The sequence below is a fragment of the Pelecanus crispus genome, chromosome 4 (assembly GCF_030463565.1).
Source record: "Pelecanus crispus isolate bPelCri1 chromosome 4, bPelCri1.pri, whole genome shotgun sequence".
NCBI lineage: Eukaryota > Metazoa > Chordata > Aves > Pelecaniformes > Pelecanidae > Pelecanus > Pelecanus crispus.
Genome location: NC_134646.1, coordinates 484,464 through 500,635, shown reverse-complemented (window position 1 = coordinate 500,635; position 16,172 = coordinate 484,464). Strand labels below are relative to the sequence as shown.

The 16,172-nt window shown below is 44.1% G+C and overlaps 1 protein-coding gene across 2 annotated transcripts in view; it reads right to left on the bottom strand.

The window, feature by feature from the left end:
* The window catches only part of ANTXR2 (ANTXR cell adhesion molecule 2), a 116,445-nt gene that overhangs the window by 25,008 nt on the left and 75,265 nt on the right, over positions 1 to 16,172 (bottom strand). The window contains exon 18 of one of the 2 annotated variants that reach the window (XM_075708909.1): positions 15,449 to 15,491. The exons of the other annotated variant lie outside the window; for it this stretch is intronic. Within the exon in view, the coding sequence (XP_075565024.1) occupies positions 15,449 to 15,491 (43 nt within the window). Of the gene's footprint in view, positions 1 to 15,448; positions 15,492 to 16,172 lie in introns of those variants that run through there. 2 annotated transcript variants of the gene reach the window in all.

Sequence of the window (16,172 nt, the reverse complement as noted above, 5' to 3'; positions counted from 1 at the left end):
CGAGTGCTGCTCTCCCTCGAGCGTTCTGGGGCAGGGCATGCCGCAGCGCTGACAGCGCGCTGGTGGGACAACTCCAGCTCTGCTGAGCATCAGCAGCTCTCCCCGGCATCTCCCCCCAGCCAGCCGCCCCCGTGTCAGGTTCGGGTACCGTGGTGCGTCGTGCCAAACAGCCGTCCTTCGCTAGTTCTGGCACCCCAAGCAGGACAAGTGTTTTCCTGCAAGTTCTACCATTTCTCTCTCAAGCCAGCAGAGGTTTAAGTATTTATTACTGACCAGCGCTCAGAGGTCCGGATGCTTCTCTAATTCAGTTAACCCTATGCTTACGCCTACAAAATCTGGACCAGAGTGCAGAAAAACTGGTTTTCTCGAAAACAGTTATAATTACTAACTCTAGTGCTAACGAGAACCAGAAGAACTGTTAGAATTTTTGGTTGGTTTCTGGAACACGGACACATTCTTTGGTAATGTGGGCGAGAAATTGGGAAAATGTGAAACATTGGATTTTTTTCCCAAGCAAAATAACGGCTTTCCTTAGTGTTCAGTACTGGTTGCGAACACAAAAATAAAATGCAAACTCTTCTCAGCTGTATGGCCTAATCACTGCAAGTGGGGTGGAAATAAATGAAAATGAGGCCAAGGCAACCTCTCTTCCAGCATCTATGCAGAAATCCTTTTTTTCCATGTTCGAATCAACCTAATTAAGATCCCCTGAAGCACAAAGTTTGAGTAGCACCTCAGCTTCTATAAATTGTATGCATTTTTTAAAGTAAAAACCACAGTAATTTTAAAAAGCAGTTCTGTGGTTTTATAATTTAAAAAAAAAAAAAAAAAAGGACGGGGGGAGAACATATCTTCACTCTGTAGCTGGTAAGTTCTCTGAAGACAGTCTTATTCTCAGACTTTTAACATGAAGTTTTCCATTCCAGATACTACTTTAGAAGACATTAACATAATGTTAAAAAGTAGAAATGACTGCTTTATTTGAAGGGCTACTAATTTCTTATTCAGGATGCTTAGTAAATCGAGCACTATGCTAGAATAACTACTCGTATTACGATCATTAAAAAAAATACATCACCCAAACATTAAAAAAATATGCTGCAGTAGGAGAAAAAAGTTCTGAATTTTACAATATTGAATTTCAAGAATTAGGAGGCGGGGGGGGGAAGAGAGAGAGAGCGCACGCTAAATACAGGCAAAATCATCCTCACACGCACCCCTCTCCCTCACCATGTGGTTCCTGGCACATGGCAAGGTTAAAATACTTTGGTCAGGGAACGAAGGGCAGGTTTGTCCTTCGGTGAGTACGGGGAAGGCAAGCAGGCGGGTAGCTTGGGAAGGCAGTTCACAGGACCGTTGGCAGACAGAAGACTTTGGCACAACGCATTTGCAGTTTCATTTCAATAGGCCGTTAAGCTCTTAAACACATTAAGCATATCCACCACTGCTGGCAAAATCTTTCACGCCTTCCACTGCCACTTCAGCGTGCCCTGCTCCCGGCCGGGCTCCGGGGCCCTGCTGGGGACTGACCTCCGAGCACCCCGCGCATTCACTCGTGCCTTGCCTTTCCTTAAAGGCGAGCGTGGCTTTGTGTGCGTGCACGTATGTATACAGAAACGTTCAGCCTTATAAATATCTAGCTGCTTCCTTTCTGAACTTTTAAGATCAGTCGGTGAATGCGTGACTTTGCAATTCTTTTCTTTTTGCTGTCCTTTTACCAGCCAAAACTAACTGCTGCCGCTTATCTAGGGCTTTTTGCATTATTGGCTCAAATGCTGTTCTAAAGTTCCTGCTCCTCCGTGGTGATCTGTCTCCAGCAGGGTTATAAACTAGTGCTTGGCTGGTTATCGCTCTCAGCTGCCAGGTAGACATACTATGTTTTCTGCCTTCCCAGTTTTTAAAACTATGTCCTAGGGTATCCCCTTTGTGCCACACAGAAGGGGCTCTTGCCGTTCTGCACGCACCTCTGGAGACCACGGCATCAATGCGCTGCTGTAACGCTGTACTCGTGAGGGACTTCTGAAGCGCTTGTTGTGAAGCCACAAGGTTTTTAAGTCATGAAAAGGCTAAGAGTAAAGAAAATGGGTCGTAGCATGTTGAAGTCGAAGAGGCACATGAAAAATGCAATGCGGTTTTCCTGATCTGACAATCAGGCACCTCACTTGCTTGCCCTCAGCTCAGGTTTTAAAATCCAGGTTGAAAACTTTTAGCAGAATTAAGCAGAAGTGAAGCCAAATAATCACATATCACTTACGCAGTATTAACAGAAAAGGCTAAAGCTGTTCCCCCCCCCCACCTTTTCAGCTTCACCTTCCCGTTCCCAGATAGTTACTTTGAAAATGCTAATTCTTGCACGTGATCCTTGCCAGTGAGAAGTCATTTCAGACAACGTAGTGGCTGAACAATTAGGCCCCGAGTGGATCGTGACATTGACAACATTCTCAGATAAGACATTTCCATAAAGAAAATGCTGTCCCTGAATAGTGACAATGTTATCTTAAACTGTGGGTTTTTTTCTTTGGAATCAACCTAGCTGCAGTTTTAATCACACACTGTCTGTCAGCTGAATCACAAATCACAGTTGGCTGGGTTTTTCCCCTTCCTTTCCTTGTTGAAAGAAAGAAAAAGAAGCCGCAGCAGAAAGAGGGGAAAAAAAAATAGCTAAATAAAAGCCAAGGATGGCCCGATGCCAGAGATGCTGGGAACTACCAAATCCTCCTCTCTTAGCATACCCTCTGATGACTCTGCATTCATTTCCTCAAAAACAAGGAGTACCGCAGGAATCGGCTCGGGGCAGCCTGGTTCCCTACGGACTGATACCTTGAGAGCGCATCAGCATGGCTACTGAGCGTGTCCTCAGGGAGCTGCCTGTGCTACAGCTCGTCCTTCCAAGGAAACACCATAACCTCATCTTTTTCTACCTGGCCACTTCTTCCATGACGCTTACAGGCAACACGACAGCCGTGAAACCTCTGCTTTGCTGTAAAATGCGCCAGGCTCTTCCCAACTGACGGACGGTCAGCACATCCGCGCCGCAGCCTGTCCCCTCCTTCCCTGCACGGCGCCATCACCTCTGTCTCGGCGGGAAAACCAGGCCAAAGCGCGGGCTGTGCTTGGGCAGACTGCGGCAGAAACCCGTCCTGAAAACCTCGCCCCAGCAGCCGCTCCTGCTTCGAAACGGCTGGTGCTGAATGAAGGCCGGGGCGGCGAGCGCTGGGCCTCTTGGCGACACCGCCCTGTGCGCTCGCAGGGGCGTCTTCAAGAGGTGCCACCCCAGAGCCCCGCTGGGGGACGGGGCGGAAGCAGCCCGACAGCTTCAGAGGAAGCCTGGCCATTTTAGCTAAGTGTGCAATTGCATTTTCAACATAATTAGGTGCCTAATTGTGCGCCTAGGCCTAGCTGATGTATTCGCACGTGTATCTAATTATGATTTATCTACGAGCTCTCTGGCCATAATGCCTTGCTCTCCAATCTAACAGAGGCATTCATGAAAGTGAGAGATGAGTTTGAGTGGTCGCTTTTCCCAAGCTTTTATTTTAAACTGAATTCCTATTAATCTTGGGTTTTTAAACAATTCAAGCTGACTGAGCAATGGGAAAACTCCAAAGAGCAGTATTACTGGAAGACAAGCATAGTGCTGCACAGACAGCTGTGAAAAAAAGAAGAATTCCAGGGGAAAGGCCAGGGTGAGGTTAATAAATGAAATTTCCATGCAAGGCTTCCAAACAGTGCTGATGTTGGACTTCTCCACTGATGTGGATGTCACACAGTACGAACTTGGGCCAGCCATCACCAATCTCAAAGGGGATCTTGCAATAAATGTTAAACGGGAGCTGCAGGGATAGCAGCTTTTGTTGTGAAACAGAATGTCACGAGTGCAATACGTAAGAGCATCACCGCAATGCAGTTGCGCTACCTACGTGAGCAACGCAATCAAACTTTCCCAGTGTCTTTTGTAACAGCAGCTGTGAAAGGCTACAGTCATGGTTTTTGTTCACTAACTACAAACCTCACTGAAAAAGGCAAAACAAAAAAAAAACACCATAGACTTTTCCCTTAAATTGCATTTCCTTTCACTTAGGTAAATTCTCGGTATCCTCTCTTAGGATTATTCAGCCACCTTTTAACACAAAACGGGCTTAACTCAGACACCGCCGAGTTGTCAGGGCCAGCTAGGCTGCACAGCCACGCAGTCAGACCTCTTAAGATAAACAGTGCTGTGAAAATGTCCATTATTTTCCTTCCGTGAAACACTTTTTAACCTACAGTATCCAATCATTCTTTACAGTGTATGATGTCAAAAACACTTACTGCACAAGCAGAGATCTGTGTTTCTTTTGCCACAGACAATAAATCTTTAGTGTCTTCTCTTGATACGCATCGCTCCACTTGATCTCGGGAGGCACTATACGTCTCTCTCTCCCTCTGCCTCTTCTAACAAGGTCACTTTCCAGTGATGAAACAACTTTTCCAGAAGGTACAGCGTTCAATAATTAATATCTACTGATAATAGCTTCCCAAAGCAGTGCTTTAAAACTATAATGCAGGCTTTTCACAAACTTACAGTATGAAGAACCCTTAAAATAGATTTGAGTAGCACATCTGAAAATATCAGCCTCAAAATCTTAAAATGCATATGACTAAACTTACCACTAATATAAACAGATCTGTATCTATGTATGCCAAAAGGAAACTCAGCACCTCTTCTCTCACCAACCAGCACTATTTTACTACAGCTCCAAGAAGGTCAAGTCATCCTAATGCATATAATACAATCTGCTGTGAACAGGAAAACAGAAATGTCTCCTGTTGCTTTTGCCACTGCACGTATCGGTTCTGCAGTAACAGTGTCACAAGTGTTAGGTTACTCGGGAAGGTGTCTCTTACTGCAGGCTCTGCAGGATAGATGGTGAACCACAACTGGAGAGAGATCCTAAACCAAAAGTTGTAGTGAACACCGAGCACCATTCCCTGTCGCTGTATTTCCTTCTACCGGTCATTTCGTTACTGCCAAACTAGCTCTTTCAGGTGATCTCCAGTGAAAGCAACGTTTTACAAGCACACAGAAAATACTGTATCCTCGCATATACTAAAAAAACAGGTTGTTGGTAATTTCTCTCAGTGTTTTTCCTGGTTTTCTGGTGGCTTTGCAGTCATTTGGATGGGGTCTGCATTTAACACTGGCAGTGGGAGAGTGAAGTTTGTTCATCGGAGGCAGAGTTCAGAGCACAGACCTGAGCTAGCTGGCCTCTGTGTCCTCGCCTCTGGTCGCCCTTTTGGAGGGGCGAAGAGCAAGCCTCCCGTCGCCCTAGGGACTCACCAGCAAAGAGAGGCAGTCTGAGCTTGACTTACACTTTCTCTACAGCAATGTTAGATGCTATCTCTGCCTTCATTCTTTATTGCATCATCTTCCTCAAACACTGTAACCCTTAGGAACCTGCTGCCCTATCTGTTGTGTCTTAATTACCGCCACTGTCACTCAGGGAAAGCCCTGCTGCTTCGCCCAGAGAAGACACGTCGCATCTAGTGAAACCGCAACTTCTCTGTGGGGTGGTGGCCCAGTGCTGGGTAGAAATCAAAAACAAGCCAGCTGAAGCACACGTTTTCTGTTTCTCTTGTATCTTCCTCCTGTTTTTGTTGAAGTGTCTTTTATACCTCCACTCCAGTCAGCAGCATTCATCTCTCTGTTGTGATCCCGGTGGAGACAGTAGCCTGGGAAGCAGGCTGCAAGAGGTGTCAGATGGGAACCGTTTGCGTGCCACGCGGTGCGAGCCCCCGCCGTCCCCGGTAGGAAAGGAGAGCGGGCAGGCCCTTTGGTGCCGCGAGTTGCCCTTGTGCTCTCGGTAACAACGGGGACTCAGCCCAGATAGGAGCATCTCCCGGAGAGAAGCACTGCGCTTGCTTCTGAGGAGGCACCAGGGCCCCTGCGTGCTGGCCTTTGGAACGGCAGAGGTGGTGCCTGGGGCGGCCGCAGCGTGAAGGGACAGCAGGTCCAACACACGGACCAGGTCTCGTGCTTAGAGGCACGTAAGCGCTGCTGTCGTGCGCTTTGTGCCGTGTGCTAGGACAGTTCACAGCCTCGTGTTTCTGTTTCATAATCGCCACCTTCTTTAGCATTTCTTCTTACAACTTGAGGGGTAATGTGCCACATAGATAGGTGTAACATTGTTAAAAACGCAAGTACTGCGGTAGTGCAGAGAGAAGAGCTCACAGGCGCTCCACGCACGGTAACCATCCCGGTGGCACCTCAGCTACGGCAGCGGGGTTCACCGAGGCCCTTGAGAGGCCTGGTCCTGCAGCCCTCGCTGCAGGGCAGCAGTTTTCATTCACCCAAATGTTTCCTGAAGCTCCAGTAAGCAGCACCTGACTGTCGCCAGACCAGAGGTGCGCATCTGGGGCAAATTTCTGTACTTGTACCTTCATGAAAACATGCGACCGTAAAGCATAACTCTTGTCAACAAAACCTCCCTGCTGTAGTGATACAGTATACTGGTTTTCTCCTGACTTTTACAGAGCCAAAGCCTAATATTATTTTTCATTCCCTAGGCAGAGCATTTATAGTTTTATAAATCAGGAAAGACTGACATAAAACATGCACTGAACATGCCTAAGAGAGTATTCACAGTGCCAACTGAGCATGTGGCTGACTTTTAAGAAAAGGGCTTTAATGGCAATCCACGTAGGAAATATAAATTTAAAGAAATAGGAAGAGTTTTTTCAGTCTGCCTTTTTTTTGGACTGCTGAAATATATTAAAACTGAATTTCTGGAAGACCTAAGTGGAAGGTATTTTTCAGTGCTACATTCACGAGTTGCCACCAAACCCTCACCATGGCTGAGCATAAGCGCGGCACTGGCAATCGCAGATCTAAGTCAGTAGCAGGCACAATTAGCCAGGAAGTTGAGTTTTAACATGGATCCACCTTAGAAATCAGGTATAACAAATAATTATTTCAGCTGAAGACCAGTTGTATTTACTACTCCTCAGACGAGCCCTCGGAGGAAGATTTGCAGTCCCTACCGAAAGCCATTAGATGTGTATTTTAGAGATCCGAAGTGGGAGGCAAGTGCCATAGCTCGGGATCGGCTGCGCAGGTCAATCCCCAGCTAGCATCGCTCCATGCAGGCTGAGCGTGAACGGGCTGGATGAGCTAAAGTGGAGCAATATGCCAGGCAATTAAGGCGTTTCTTAAATACTTGTGACCCAGACCATTTAAACCTTTAGAAGTCAAAACATAGAATTTTGCTTGCAGTTTGAGCCACAGCTGTAATATTTATCTAGCACAGAGAAACCGGCTTTCATTCAGTAAAAATATGTTGTACTTGGCAGGAATTTAAAACATTAAATGGTATAAAGCGCTATTCCAAGCTTGATGGCTTTGTGCTGTAATTGATTTGGCCCTGACTAGGAGCGCTCCTAAGCAGATGCAGTTGGCCTTGATACCCCAAGGATCAGGTCCGCAGAGACCAGCCCAAAACTTTTTGGGCAAAGTTGGACCTGAAGGCATCCCATCAATTTGGAGGGCAAAAAGGGAGGGTAAATTGGATTTCGGTTTGGTAGGCCTGAAAACGTTTAAATGCCTATACACCAAAAAAGCAAATGCTAGGAACAGGAAGGACTTTCAAGGAACAAATGTATGAATCGTGTGTTCTGCTCGCTAAGATTCGGGAGATGCAAATCCATAACAGGCAGGTAGGTATTAAGAGCCACCTATGTATACAAGTCCCTGAAAGCATTTGCAAGGCCAAACTTACTGACATTTGGTCTCTCTTTCATTTTTTTCTCTCTCTCTTTCTTTTCAACAGAGTGAGAAGGATGGTAACTAGTTTGAAAAAAATATCTGGCATGGCTAATTCATTCAGAGGCGCAGAGTCAATAGCAAAAATTCCATGAAGGAGCCAATATCACGCCACTTTCTCTCCAGTTAGTAACTGCAGCCATTAGCAGTTTCTTTTACTCTGCTGACCACAAGACAGTCTATACCACTGCACTTCTAAAGCAATGAGATTTGAGAAACTAAATCTAGAAGTCACAGAATGCTAAGTCACAGAATCCTAGATCCAACAGAAACGTAGTCCATTATATTCTCCTGTTCCTTTACACACCTTTCTGTTCTTTCTGTTATAAATGTGGTTATGGGAGGGAAAAATCTTACTTAGTTGCCATCATAATCTTAATAAAATGCCCCGTCAAGTTCATTAGCCACCTATGAGCTCTGACCATCTGCTTGGGGTACATCTATGTCATGTTAGCAAAGGGAGCCGATGACTACTGCTAATGCATGGCAGATTGGTTGTCAGGCCTGACCCTGAATATCATTATGAAAATGACTGCCCAAACAAAAGGTCATTCCCATCGACTGCCTGAGACTCAAACGGACTATCAGTGGGCAGGAGCCTTTGTCTATAGATGTTATCGTTTTATTCATGAAATGAAATACATGACCTGCAACGAGTTGTGGCTCAGCTGTGATAGATACTCTAGGTTTAGGATAGCCACCCGAAGCTCTCCAGTGGCGAGGGCAAACGGAGCAGTCTGTGCTAGCTGAGGAACGGAGCCGGGAACAGGGCAGCGCTGGAAGAGAGAAGGAAACAGCCCTGACATAAGGAGGGGCCCTAAAACGTAACATCTCTCTCCTGGGGCGAGCAGTTGTTCTCTAGTGGCAATACGCAGGATTTCTCTATGATTTGGAGCCGTGCTGCGGTTTGTAATGCTGGGGTGTGCTTGGGTTTGCTGGGAAATTCCTTCCACAGAATTGAGTAACATCCTAAGAGCCCTTAGGCCCTTCTGAAAATCTTCAGCCCTAAATAATCAACTTTCTTCTGGGATCATACTCTACTTCCTAAAGATACCTGTCCATCATTTTACAACCATTCCAAATTTTGGCAGGTTTTATGTTGTACTATAATGTAAAATAAAATATCATCCATCTACTTCGGCACAGAAAGATATAAAATGTGCTACTAGCTACTGTGCGCTTTCCACCTGCGTTTACCCTCTCTGATCAGACAGTAGTATTTTGCATCCAGCAAGGAAATTTATACTTCAGACCATTAAAGAATTTCTGTTGTTTCCAGTGGGAAAAAGCGATAATGAATTCCAGGAAAATGTAACCCTTTTTAATTTGATCAAACTGTTTAAATTGCAGGGTTTGGATTGCTCGACTAAGTAATAAAGATAGAGCAGCACTGCTGGAGAAAACTACAGACAGAACTGTGTATCAGAAATAAAGTAATCTTTATCTAAGAACGAGAGATCCTGAGCCCTAGAGTACAAGCGATGCAACGGCAGCTGAAGTGCTGTCCTCAGAGGGTTATGTTAAACATTCAAAGGCTACAGGTCAGTGAAACTGTTACTTATCATCTGGTTAGCTGTCCGACAGAGGCCGCTGAAGAAAGACGGTGAGCTTAGCCCATTTAAACTTAAGTGATTGATTTTCATTTAGCATTTGTCCACCACAGTTATCAGAAGTTGCAAAATTCATTTCAGAGTGACTTGAAAGGAACAGAATCGTATGCATCCATATATACTTAGTGACACGAAGCAGCATTAATAACCCCATTACTTGTAATTGAATTAACTTCTTTTAAGACTGTGTTTAAATTACATGAAGGCTATGACACAAGCCATCAAAAAGCAGCACATTCGATATTAAAATTAAACGTTAAGGCTGAGGGCGTGCCATTGTGTCACACTGTTGAGGGACAAAACTCAAATGTATTGAGACATTCTAATTTATGGATGGATGTCAGCCTGAACCTTAAAGTATAATGGGCTTTGGCAACGTATGGCACAGTCACTTCAGACAAAGCATACAAACAGACGAGGATGAGAGGCGTATGTTACTTGAAGGCACTCCATAAAGATACTGCAGCTGAGTTGTTCAGAAAATATTACGGCTTATGAAGAGTCAGTCACTTTAAACTGCTAATAACTCTACTGTTTAGGGGTTTTTGTTAATTCTTTATGGATCTATAGTTCATAATGGACTATAGTTTATAATGGACTTAGACCTGCAAAAATTGATTTCAGAACAAAACCAATTTTGAATTATGGAAACACAGTAAAAAAATCAGAAGCGATAAACAAAATTTTTGATCATTTTTCTTCTTTTTCTCCCCACTGTCCGCCTCTAACGTACGATTGTCACATTCAACAGCATGTGTGCTGTAGTCCTTCCAAACTTTTTATCTTCTTGTTCATTCCTTGATTCCGCAAGAGCTATGCGATCAATGTCAAGATAATGGAACAGCTCCCTCACCCCACCTTCTTTTTGATAATGTTGTATTAAAGCTAATGAGAAAATTTGCATGCATGAAATTATTAACATGTGCAACTGCTTTCAGGCTTTAGAGACTCTTGTATCGGTACAATGAGTATCTGGGTGGGCATATTTGAGCATGCTCTGAACTCTTATTAGCTACAATTTAGCACAAACTTGTAATAAACTCACCCTAAGAGAGTCAGCCTCCTTGAGGTCTGGGCTGCCACAGGTACCTGCAGGTGACACTAACACCTTTGAAGGGATACATAAACTCTCACTTTCTAAAAATAGTCTTTTCAAGATGTTTTCACAAGCCTTTCCTGTTGGCTGGAGAACTAGACCCCCATGAAGTCAAAGGAAAACTAGCCATTTCTTTTCACCTCATTCTGTCACCAGGTTTCCCATCATGGAGCCTCTCTAGTTCCTGGTCAGTTGACTTCCAACATCGCTCATCTCTGTTGATGTAATTCGTACTGATCTCCTCCAAATGGCAGTGAAATCACAGTCTGAATCTTTTAAAACATGCCAGATCACTGCTGAAGAACGCTGGGACCTTTCACTAGCTATGGAGAATCCCATCTCCGATAAACTACACCATCCCTAATAATCTCTGGGAGCGTGAGAGCTTAAAGGACTAATGCGTTATTTTTGCTCCAAATAAAATCTTTTCATTTAAATGTTGTCAAAAAGCAAACTCACAGGGGTATGAATACACAGCTAAAGGAAATTCTTTGCTGATTCTGCGTGAGCAATTGGAGGGCTTCTCATCCACTCTTGGCGTTTGTGGCCTACAATGCGGTTTCATTATTTTAGTTCCTCTTCTTTATCTGTGACTCATAGGGAAAAGGCAGGCACAGAGTTATGTCAAGGAAACATGCTCATTAAAGTAATTTCATCCTTGGACTTCACATTTGTGATGAGGTGGAGGAAATGATGCCATTGTCTGCAATCAAGTTCTGACCTCTTCTCGAATCTGCCAATGTGGAGGTATTCCCGACTCAGTGACAGAACTCCTGAGACACCACAACAATGGATTATCTACCGCATCAGTAAGACCCGTTCTTGTTCCTTCTCAGCAGAAGCATCTCGGATGCAAAGTGAAGAATTACAGAGTGATTCAAGTGGCTGCTGAATAACTGGTACAAGGCAGGACTTTACCGATACCTACATAGACCAGTCGTCCCAATGAAGCTATACAGGCTGCTAGAGATGAACATGCTGCAAGAGTAAGACGATGTAGGACATTAGCTGTAAGTCTTCCACAGATGGGACTCTGACAGAGAAATACCTCAGCAATGAGTCAAAATTAATTCCTTTTTAAGAGCCAAAGTACTCTGGAATTGGCCAGCAGTTAATTCCTATGAAATCCCAGCTGAAGCACAAAACCACAGCAAGTCTTCGGCAGGTGGGTGCTTTTGTGGAATGCCCCTGTGTGGTCGTGCAATAGTTGACACATCCCTACTTAGGGAACACTGAATGTTGTTTACTGCAGAATACGAGCAGGAGTTGTGCATTAACAGTTTCAAGAGGCAACACAATACCCAAGAAGGACATGACAAAAGAGCTCTCAGATTGTTTCGTGTGCTTCTCCATTGACAGAGGTCCCTACAGCACTACAGCTGCTCTGTACAGGCTAGTTATAGGTGAGCCAAGTGATCGATCTCCGTTTCCCAGGAAAAACTGGGAAATTCCTGGACTCGGTTGTCACTGAGTTCTCCCTGATTATATGCCGGTTTTTTTTCCTTCCTAAAAAACAGCAGTTACACCCTTTTCTCTAGTCTGAAGTATCTCAAACCATTCTTACTTGTTGTGAACACTTTACAAGCAGATTTTTCAGCTCCTGAGTAACTAAATGGTTGCCGCCTTACAATGTTTGCATTTTGCTTTGGAAAGCAGGGCACGGCATGGCCTAGCACGCTTAGCAAGAAACGGAGCTTCTGCTGTCGCTCACAGAGGGCTTTGAACAAAAGGCCTCCTCAGTCCCGGCTCCATTTCCATGCACGGGATTAATCATGTAAATAATCTTTTGTAAAGGAAGGAAAGACTGCAGAAATTTGTAGCGCAGGTCGAAACTGCACAAAATTCAAATGCCGGCACTCTGTCACAGCATTTTCTTTTCTTGCCTAATCTATATGCTCAGATCATAATTTAATATTTCCTCCTGTGAACAGTACTTTGGTAACCATTGAAGCAGTGTTACTGGGATTTATCACATAGTTAGGCAGCTGCAGCTACAGGTAGTGGCACCTCTGTCCGTTCTGGCTCTCCAACAGTAACTCGTTTAAAACTAAAAAAAGGGAGAAGTGAAGGCCCGAACATTAACAAAACCGTGAAAGATAAAAATGGTAATGTTTCTGTTTGTGAGCTGTATGTGTCTGAAGGGACAGAGGCACACAGAGACGTGTGCTGCGCTTTAGTTAAACGTGACTTAAATCTGCAAACCAAAGATTTCCGTTTGAAAAATAATCTAGATAAATGGCATATATAATGGAAATGGATTAATATACATATCACCATAAATAGAGGTATACATGTTTATTGTGCGGGCATTTAACCTTTGTGCAAAGTGGTTTTTTTCATTTTCATCGCATTTTGCCAAAGAGCGTGTGATGCCTCTGTGCATGCAAATGCTTCTACAGCTATTTGTATGCATATATACATATAAGAATGTCTTCGTACAGAAATGTATGTATATTTAAATTGTGTGAATGTAAATACAAGATAGGCCATATGTCCCAAAAGTCCCAAAAGAGCATCTGATGTTGATATGTAGACAGTGCGTTAAGGACCTTCCTAATTAATAACCCAGATTAAAACCTCTTGGCAATCAATTAAGATTAATGACAGAAGTCATTCTCTATCCCCGTACGCCCGCGTCTCGGGCTGCGAAAACCCGGGGTCGTGAAACTTTAATCCTGTTATCTGCTGCCTTCTTCATCTGAAAAGCCTACAGATTAACACAGCAGACATTACCGAATTTACAAGCAGCCGCTCGGACAGCTGCCCTACTTTCAGCAGTTAATGGCAAAGGAACTAATCTGGTTAGGAGCGTAGGACTAGTTCATAAATCTGGACGCCTGAGACAGTTAAAGCTGTCGCGTCTCTTCTGGAGAGTAGCGACCGAGTGAACCTGTCAGCTTGCTTCTTGCTGCTTCTCGAAGGTAGCTGGTCTCTGTAAACTGGGCTGATGAGATACTCGGCATTAACGTAAGCTACGTAAGGGCTGTGCCCAAGCTGGGAGCTGTGGTTTTTGCCTGGGTTTCGTTAGCTCCCTCCTGCCCTCTCTTCACCGGACGCCAGGTAGTGATTAAATATAACTGGTTTTACTGCAATCCGCTCCATAAAAAAGGTGTTTTAAGGAATTAAGAAAACAAATCTGTTTTTTCCTTTTTGAATCAGAAACAAACAGTTATTAACAAAACCTGCGCTGCCAAATGAGTTTTTGTTTTCTTTTCAGTACAGCTCGGGGGGGAGGAAGAATTGTAATGCTCTTTAGGACAGCAGACAAGGTATTTGACAGCTGTAGCAAATGCATACTCCACCCAGAAAAGATTGACTTTTCCTTTCTTAACAGGCATTATCCCCGTGCTGCCAGCACAGCTTAAGTTACCGCAATGCCTGGTATGGTGCATTTGTTGCATTTTAGGAGGCCTAAAGCACTCATCTGTGAGACAGCTGTTTGTAAACTAGTAAAGACAGCAAGAATTCTTCCGGCTGCACACTCTGGTGGCAGCTCAGCTTTTTAAAATGCTCTATTAAAGTATATCCTGGCTTCACTAAAAGTACACCCTGTGCTGGCATGAGAGTGCTTCCACCAGGACCATCGCCCAGCCGTACGGCCTGCCGGTGTCTAACAGCAGCGGTTACAGCAAGGGCTGTCAGAGCCGCTTTGTCCATTTCACTCTGTGGAAGTACTGGTCAAATCGGTAAAAATGCTGTGACCTGAAAACTGGCAGATTTATTTCCTTCTACTATTTCATTCATACAAGTGTTTATACTCACAGTAATGAATGCTGAAGGCTCGTTTTAAAAAGAGCAACAGCACTCATCTGCACAAAGGGAGGGAGTGCCAAAAGTGACTGCCTACGTAGATGGGAAAATATCCTTGTTTCTCCTAACACCGGAACATCATCATCTTTTAATAAAGATGATAACTACTGTTTTAATGCACTGACAACTAGCAAACCCAGCCATTAAGAGAACCACTCTAGCGAGGATGGGGCACCCGAGAGGCAGGCAGGCTGGACCCTCCTGGATGGTCGCCTGCAATCCAGCTTTAGCAAAGTGAAGCCGTGATACCCATTTCCGATGAGCATCCTTCTGGAGAAAGTACTACTACTTAGATGTCCTAATTGCAGAATATTCTTCTGGGTCTTCAGCACAAGAAAGTTCTAGTACGTTCGTAATTCATAATCGTGCTTATCTCTTGGCCATTTTAACAAGAGGGGCAGGTGTCCTCTCCAAAAAAGACTTTTTTCTTTTAGGCAGGCCAAGGGACAATTGTTTTTCTGAAATTCAATTTAGCGCTTCGCTCAACGGGATGCATTGCTTTATGTTGGAGACCGACCTCTGAATTCAGTCTGAATAGGGCAGTTTGAAATGAATGCTCTTAAAATATTTTCTTCTGCTTTCTGTAACAGTGACCTTAGTAAGTGAATTTAGTAATTTTAACAGTAATACAGATCTATTCTGCAAGTTTAAGAAAAACTTTGGCTCCAGTTTAGCTCTCAGGTCTATACAAACGAATTCCCACTTAAAAGAAACGGCAGAAGGAATATTTTGGCGGAAACATTTAAGAAAAAGAGATGCTCTAACACCCTTCTAATCTCACGCATTTCATAACTAGTGTTGCATGTTCTTACTATTGCAGCAATTTAGAAGATCCAACATAAACATAAACGTTGCTATATGAGTGATACTCAAGTATTTCTTTAAAACTCTCAGACAACAATTTCTGGAGCATAGTAACTTCCATGTTCCACTGAAATACGCTATACCATATTATCGTTAAACAAGGAGCTCCAGTGAACTGAGTCTTGCATTGCAATATGAATTCCTCCTAGGTGCAGTTCGGTTTTTTTTAAAAGTTTTAAACCAAAAAGTGCACTACTTCTAAGTAGCCACAGTAATCTTTCTCTAACTGTAACTTGTTATTTCCCCACGTATTTCAACAATTTGCAGTGATTAAAAAAGAAGCCAAATCGCCTTCATTTTCTTGAAGGAGGTCCTCCTTGGTTAGAAAATGGACCAGCAGTTCTGTGTTTAGAGACTACAGGAGTGCAACGAAAAACGCTGCTATCAGCAGTCTGGTTCCTGTTCCCGTTCCCCTGTAGGCAAGCAAGCATTGCTCAGCGAGTTGCAAAGCGCTCGGCTGGGAACGGTGCTGGCAGACAGGCAGCTCTGCGGCCAGGGCAGGCGATGCGCTGCCCCTGGAAGCCGCCGACAGCACCGTGGGGACTGACAGCTCGGGTACTCCTAGGCACCGCAGTTAGGCTTCTGTTCCAAAACAGCGAGTTGTCTCTCAGCGGTAAGGCACTTAAAGCCTCAGCCTCCTCACAATTCCTGTCCACTCTACAATTGCCAGCCTGAGCTAATCATTTAGTATTTTCTGCCTGTGCCCAGCATAGGAATTACTGAAGAAACACAAAGGGAACGGTAACGTAGGCCTCACCTCAGAGAAAATAACACTGTCAAAGTGTTCCTAACTGTACAGTGTGTGATGCTGACAGAGTTACAACGCAGAATATAATTCTTTTGTGTAACATAGAGGTGCTCACCGAGTAACATTAGTTTAAACAGATGTCTGTCTTAATTCTGCAGCTGTTATTATAAAAGAACCTTTAAAGCAGGTAAATGCTAATAGGCTTAAAATTAAAAAGAGGTAAAAGTGTTTTCCTTTTTATTAGGC